This window comes from Barbus barbus, assembly GCF_936440315.1.
Source record: "Barbus barbus genome assembly, chromosome: 3".
Lineage (NCBI taxonomy): Eukaryota > Metazoa > Chordata > Actinopteri > Cypriniformes > Cyprinidae > Barbus > Barbus barbus.
In genome coordinates, this window is record NC_136731.1 from 37,545,306 (window position 1) to 37,552,434 (window position 7,129).

Consider the following 7,129-nt stretch of genomic DNA (forward strand, 5'->3'; position numbering starts at 1 on the left):
CACAATTACAGCTATTACCACCAATTTGCTACTGCCATTAATTGACACGCCCCCAAATCCAAAGTCAAGACTTGAAGGGATACCCCCCCCCCCCAAAAAAAATCTGTCACCCACAAGACTTTAGTTCTTCTTTGAAACACAAACAAATACAAGACATTTTTATGAGAGACTTCTGTCCCTAAAAGTGTTCTATGCATGTGTCTATCAATGTTGTGTGAATAAAAGCCTAAATTAAATCAGTCCATCATATAGACAAGTTTCCCGGGCACTTCCGGTTTACTTCCTGTTTCTGCCAAGAACTTCCGGCGCAGGCTGAGTAGTGGTGTAAAAATGTCTTTGGAATGGCAACATTCGACCGAAGCTCTTGTTAAAAACGGTGTTTTGACCATTCCGCATCCAAGTAAGGTAACATCATGGGCGGACAACATGTCGATATGGCCCAGCATCACAACATCCAAGATCTTTTCTTATTTTATTGATTCCATGGCGGTGGATGGGAATGCAATTAATAACCTGAAAAGCTCAGATGCGTTTCAGTACCTCCATTCCGACAAAGTGGGCTGTGTACTTTTACACGATATGGGCAGTTTAATTTACCTCAAGGCCGATGTTCAACCAAGCCAGTCCGTTAACAATTCAGCGCATAACGCCTGGGTTTTGGTTACCAAGACGGGAGATGTGGAGACTGCAGGCTGTACCTGTATCGCCGGACCCGGACGTTCCTGTAGCCATGCAGCCGCCGTGCTTTGGAAGGTACGTTAGCCCATCTTATGCTTGTATTAAGATGTTTGTATGTATCCGTGTGTTAATCTATAACAGAACACGAAGAGTAATAAAAATAAAAAGTAATCCCCTCTAGCCTGCCTGCCTAGCATTTAAAATGCTCGTTGATCGGCGCTGATAGGAAGAGAGACACTTTGCATACATTGCAAGTATTTGCGTATAATTCTTCTGTACCACCTTTTGAAGTCAGTCAAATTGTAACCAGTATTTGAAACACGAGCAAACCACGATCTTCTTTTTGCATTGTTTACTTAAACATAAAATTAAATATAATCAGATCTAAACATTACTAAATATGCATTTTAAACCAAAAAAATTCTTATGAATTTTCATGAAATATGTTCTTAATATTTTTACAAAATTATTATTTCAGATGAACTAATCCCCATGTGGCTCTTACACCATTATTTAAAAAGTGTGTGATTTTTGTTTCTATCTGTCTGCAGGTAGAAAATGCTGTGAGGCAAGGGAAGACAGGGCTTGCCTGCACTGATGTGCAGAATTGCTGGAATGCCGGGACAAAAAGCAATACTGGGCAGCAAAAAATCAGAGATGTGTCTTTCCGAAGACACAGCAGAAATAATCTATACCAACCAGCATCACAGGCATCCTCCTCCAGCATAGTCTCTACATCTAGTCGCAAGGTAAAAGTCCATGAGACACTGGAAGAATGGCAAAATTACTGTCTCTCCACACCAATAGCGGCACTTTTTACTGCACCTGGCAGTGGACTAATGCAGCTCACTTTTAACACCAGCCTCCCTGCTCAGTCTGCCGAGACATCAAAAGCTCCACTGCCCCTACATCATGGTGATCACAACACACAACTTGAATGTGAGAAATGTAGGGCATTCTACACCACATACATTGACATGACCACAACCCAATTTATGTACATTGAGCAGCACACAAAAGAACAGAGCAAGGAACAACTGTGGCATGACATGCGACGGGTACGGATAACAGCAAGCACAGCCAAGAATGTGCCAGTTCGGGCTACCACAGCACCAGACAAATTCTTGTCTGAACACCTCCATCCTACCTTTCACGGTAACGCGGCAACCCGGCAAGGAGCAGAGGGTGAAGAGCACGCCAGGCAATACCTGCAAGACCAAGGTCATGACATCGATGTGAAAGGTTTGGTGGTTTGCCCGAGTGAGCCATGGCTTGCTGCGAGTCCGGATGGTGTCATGAACAGAGACACACTACTGGAGATCAAGTGCCCTGTCTTAGTCAAAAACCAGTCCCTTACTGAAGCACTTGCTGCTAAAAGCAGTGAGATCAAACGCATGCCCACAGGGGACTTCCATCTGTCCTTCAATGGGCCAAAGGGATATTACATGCAGGTGCAACTGGGCATGCACTGCACAGGGCTACGGCAAGCCTGGTTGGTGATTTGGAGTAACACTGAATGTCTGCAGCTCAACGTGCCCTACAACCAAACCTTTGTTGAGGGACATATCTCAAGGCTACACTCCTTCTATTTCACCCACATGTTGCCAAAAGTTGTCGATGACTTTGATGATGGAAGGCTGGAGTTGTGCTCCAGATACATGAATGTTGTAAAATCAGCATGACCTGCTTATGTGTACTGGGGTAATTAGTCATTACTTTTTTAACCCCTTGTCCCCTGTTGTCACATTTGTGACAAATCCTTTCTAGCTCAAAAAATCAAACTGATTTATTGTATTTATTTTCTTTTACTTACTCTTATTTATTTTTATATCAGTCACTTATCTTTTATTTATTCATTTTATTTATTTAATATTTTATTTTATTCCAGCCTTTTTCTTTTTGTAATATTTTGAGATTTTTTCCTGTATTTACTTTGTTTTTATTTAATTATAAAAAAATTCAGCCATTAAGGAGTTAATGAAATTGTCCCTTTTGTTATGGAATAGGATCAATAAAAATGTATTCATTTCTTCTCAAAAAACAAATTGTTTATTGTCATGTCAATATTTACAATACAAGAAAAAGAATAGCACTCACACAAGTTTTTCTTAGTTAAAACTGTTTTGTCTTATCAATAATCACAACACCAGAAAGGGAACAATAACAATACATTTACACAGGTTTTTCTAGCTGTAATTTTTATTTATATATATATATATATATATATATATATATATAAAATTAAAAAAAGGAATATGTACAATTAAAAAAAACAAAAAAACAACTGCAGGTAACCCAGGTTTTACTTTTCATAGGGACTTACACCTCATGTGGCAGTCGGATGAGTCTGGACCTCATGTTTGCTAAAGCAGCACATATGATAAGAATCTTGTCCAACCTCGGGGTCATGGAGATGGGGACAGTTTGGGACAGAATTTTGAAGACTTTAAGTCTTCGGATTGCCCTCTCCACATGTATACGGACATTGGCCACTCGTCTAGTGCGCGTTACCTCCTCATTGGTCAATTGACCACGCTTGTGGGTAAAGGCCGTTACCTCCTCATTGGTCAATTGACCACGCTTGTGGGTAAAGGCAGGAATATTCAATTTCACCTTCCTTTCATGTAGTACATCTCGAATCGTGAAACCCCTGTCAGCCATTACCTCATCACCAGGCCTTAGGGCCTCCAGAAACCCACTGTTTATAGTGATGAACTTATCACTGCTTTTACCAGCATAGGCCTCTGATATAAACATTATCAGCCCATGAGGTGACACAGCAACAAGATATTTGGCAGTATTGGTTCCCTTGTAATGACTGAAAGTGGCACTCCTACAGTTAAGGTTTGTAGCTCTCTGAATAGCCGTTTCAGCACAATCGATGATGCAAGTGGTCTGGGGGTGGTTCTTTTTAAAGGATGGTGGCATGTTAGCACGAATAACACTTCTTGGCAACCAGGCAACCATGGGTTCAAGCTGCTCACCCAATGTATCAATCCAGTGAGCAATCACCTTACTTACTTCACCTTTAGACACTTTAAAGCGCTTTGCCACATCCCCTAACACAAGGTTCAGTTTCAGTTTCATGAGGGTCATCAGTATTTGGTCAACAACAGGAATACTACATGATGGTTTACTAAATGGCAACATCGTTTTCACCAAAGTAAAAAAATATAACAGACGCAGTCCTGTGTACAGCAGCGAGGTATCATCATCCAGGAGCATATCATCAGCCACAGTCTGACCCCCAGTCTGCGTCGATTTGTTCACGTGGTCCAACTGTGCCGCGTAGCTGTGGTCAGTTTTTGTTAGGTCCTCCCATTGTGTTGCAGCATCTTTAAACTTCGGCTCGATGCACACTTCTAAAAGACAAACAGCATCAACTATAAATGTATATACCCTACTAACACAGGACAGAGACACATATATCAACAGTCGAACTTATGCTGCAAACTTTAGCTAACCAGAAAAATATCAAGATACACTTACCATCCGATTGCGTGTCACTTGTGTTTCTGTCGAGTTTACGTCTCTTTTGCTGGGGAGGTCGCTCGTATCCCAACCAAAGTTCCGGGAAAGGGTTTTCTTCTGTGGGCTTTTTATCAATGAAGTGATAAGAACAAACAAACAATCTTTTGGGCGGATTCTTCAACTTCAAAGCAGCTAGCCACTTCCGAGATTCAACATCTGTTTTTGGTTTCTCATACAACGCATACGGGGGAGCACATCCACATTGGCGCCTTGTAGATGGTTGATGGTCGAAACATTCTCCTTCCGACCAAACATTCAGCAATCGCCACGAGTTGTTGCAACCGCGAACAGCACAATATGTCCCGGAGCCGTGTCGGCGTGTAACACCATCCATAGTTTACTTTTTCTGCACGCTAACCAAAGACAGTAAAAGACGCTAACTCGCTAACCGGAAGTGCTTGGCAGACACAACCGGAAGTCGTTGGCAGAGTGTAAGGCTAATGGCGGCCCGCCTATTTCACTCAGGAAACTTGTCTATACAGCAATCATGTCTTTTCAGAAAACTTGGATTTAAACCACTCAGTTAATGGCTAGGGTCTCAAATTTAGGCCCTGGACCGAGACACTCAGGCCCTAGTCCGGCCAATGTCCGAGAGCCCAAGTCCGTCCCGACCCCGTCTTTTTTGTGTTGTTTCCACCAGCGCAGCAGTTTTTTTCATCACTGATGGATGTCTAAAATATAAAAATAAGGAGAAGCCTAAAACAGGCCCGAGGCCCGGCCCCCGTCTGAACTATGACGTGAAAATTGGCCCGAAGTTCGGCCCTAGAGGTGTAAAAAAAGTCGGGGCCGGGCTGAAATGCAGGGCTCTAGCGTTCCCCTCGGTATAAATCACGTTTCCACCTTGGGGAGCCTCCTCCATCGTCAGGCCCTTAGAATCATCCTAACTTTCCCCCTCCCTTACGGCGCCCCTGTGTACGGTGGCCGAGAGAGCTCAATGAGCTGCAACTTCAGCAAACACATGCAAATAGAAAAAGCACTTAATTTGCAGGTGTTTTTTCTATTTGCAGTGCATTGAGCTCTCTCGGCCACCATAATATGCATTTAAAGTTGTAAATATAGGAGGTATATTTCAGAGTCATTCATATGTGCCAAACTTCCTGCTGCCAGCTGGTGGCGCTATAATTATAACAACATATTGGCATGTAGATGTTTTCAAGCCAGGACTTTGATCAAACATATGAAGTTTGGTGCAGATTGAACATGGTATCTTTGAGTGAAGTGTAAAACATGACATATCCTGTTGCCAGCAGGTGGCGCTATGATTATAACTGAATATTGGCCTTTAGATGTCTTCAGGCTAGGACTCTTACCAAACAAGTGAAGTTTGGGGCAGAGTGTTACAACAACTTCATATTTCAAGGCGAAACATCAAAGTCTGTCAGGCCGCAACAGACAATGAAAATGAAACTGAAATGTCGACGAAAATGTCTTCACAATTTAACATCACAAAGGCTTTAGATTACACTGACCAAATTTGGTGTATATCTGTTTAAATATCTAGGAGGAGAAGAAGAAGAAACTGAGCAATTCCAATAGGGTCCTCGCACCATTGGTGCATGTGCTAAGGCCCTAATTAGGGCCCGAGCACCGATGGTGCATCAGTTTCTTGTTCTTCTTCTCCCAAATGAATTGCATTTTTGAGGGCCTAAACATGCTCGAAAACCAGAAGTGTGTGGCTCGATAGCGCCACCTATAAAATTTCAATAAAGTGCCCCTCAAGCTACGTTTCACATACATGCACAAAATTTGGTAAATACATGTAATACACCAATACCTGCAAAAAAAAGTCCCCCCGGTACGAAACCCCACAGGAAGTCTGTTATTTTGAATGTTCTCTGCAAGTTTTGTGCCATTTTTGCCATTTTCAGGCTTTGTAGTTAAATGAACTCCTCCTAGAGATTTAAACATATCAACACCAAATTTGGTCAGTCTAATCTAAAGCCCTTTGTGATGTTAAATTGCAAAGATCTTGAGTTTTCGTTGAAGGGCGTGTCCGTGGCTGCCTGAGAAACTTCTATGTTTCGCCATGAAATATGAAGTTGTTATAATTCAGGCAGACAATGTCCGATCTGTCCCAAACTTCACGTTTGATAAGAGTCCTGTCCTGAACACATGGCCAAGCCATGTGTTCTGTTATAGTCATAGCGCCACCTGCTGGCAACAGGAAGTGGCATGTTTTACACTCTAATGAACTCCTCTTTCAGATTGAATGAAATCAGCAGTCCTGGCCTGAAGACATCCAAATACCACAACTCAGTTATTATCATAGCGCCACCTGATGACAACAGGAAATTTCATGTTTTACACTAATTAAAACATGCAATGTCCAATCTGCCCCAATTTTTTTGTTTAATAAGATTCCTGGCCTGAAGACTTCTAAAGGCCAATATTTAGTTATAATCATACCACCACCTCCTGGCAACAGGAAATGTCATGTTTTACACTCACTCAAACATGTTCAGTCTGCAACAAACTTTACATGTTTGATAAAAGTTCTGGCCTAAAGATATCTACACGTCAATATACAGTTATAGCGCCACCAACTGTCAGCAGGAAGTTTGGCACATATAAATGTCTTTGACACATTTCTTCTATATTAATCATTTTAAAAACATATTTTAGCTTTTCCTAAAGCCACCAGCCAATTGTTATTGTGTTAATGTACTGATGTTTTGTTGTTTTTTGTTTATTCTTCTTGAAATTTTAAAGGGTTCTTCTTGCCAAAGGACTGCAGTTGAAAATTAGCCAGCTGGCTAACACTGGCACATTTACAGAAATGTTGATTAATGTGTGTTGAACTTATAAATAAAATAAATAAAAAAGGTTCATTAAGCATTTATTTTTGGTTTAACTAACAACCCTTCAAAGGAAGTAACAAGTTTTGGCATTCACATGCCGTAATCTCATAAATACAATATTT

At 41.4% G+C, this 7,129-nt stretch overlaps 2 protein-coding genes across 2 annotated transcripts; one reads left to right on the forward strand and one right to left on the reverse strand.

Annotated features, from left to right (window-relative positions):
- Positions 1 to 320: 320 nt before the first annotated feature.
- On the forward strand, positions 321 to 2,713 carry LOC306853910 (uncharacterized protein). The gene is made up of 2 exons (XM_079391602.1): positions 321 to 753; positions 1,230 to 2,713. The coding sequence occupies exons 1-2, from the start codon at positions 331 to 333 to the stop codon at positions 2,358 to 2,360; spliced, it is 1,554 nt and encodes a 517-aa protein (XP_079247728.1). The 5' UTR covers positions 321 to 330; the 3' UTR covers positions 2,361 to 2,713.
- A 152-nt stretch (positions 2,714 to 2,865) lies between these two features.
- On the reverse strand, positions 2,866 to 4,575 carry LOC306846005 (uncharacterized protein). Its single transcript, XM_079379057.1, has 3 exons — positions 4,168 to 4,575; positions 3,235 to 4,040; positions 2,866 to 3,189 (listed from the first exon to the last, which is right to left on the reverse strand). Exons 1-3 carry the CDS (start codon positions 4,541 to 4,543, stop codon positions 2,998 to 3,000), a joined length of 1,374 nt encoding a protein of 457 aa, XP_079235183.1. The 5' UTR covers positions 4,544 to 4,575; the 3' UTR covers positions 2,866 to 2,997.
- Between the last annotated feature and the right edge of the window lie 2,554 nt (positions 4,576 to 7,129).

Coding starts and splice junctions, on each gene's coding strand:
- LOC306853910 (XM_079391602.1), top strand. CDS start 331: ATGTCTTTGGAATGGCAACATTCGACCGAAGCTCTTGTTAAAAACGGT. Junction 754..1,229: donor CAGCCGCCGTGCTTTGGAAG/GTACGTTAGCCC, acceptor ATCTGTCTGCAG/GTAGAAAATGCTGTGAGGCA.
- LOC306846005 (XM_079379057.1), bottom strand. CDS start 4,543: ATGGATGGTGTTACACGCCGACACGGCTCCGGGACATATTGTGCTGTT. Junction 4,041..4,167: donor AAGTGACACGCAATCGGATG/GTAAGTGTATCT, acceptor TTTGTCTTTTAG/AAGTGTGCATCGAGCCGAAG. Junction 3,190..3,234: donor GTCAATTGACCAATGAGGAG/GTAACGGCCTTT, acceptor ACCAATGAGGAG/GTAACGCGCACTAGACGAGT.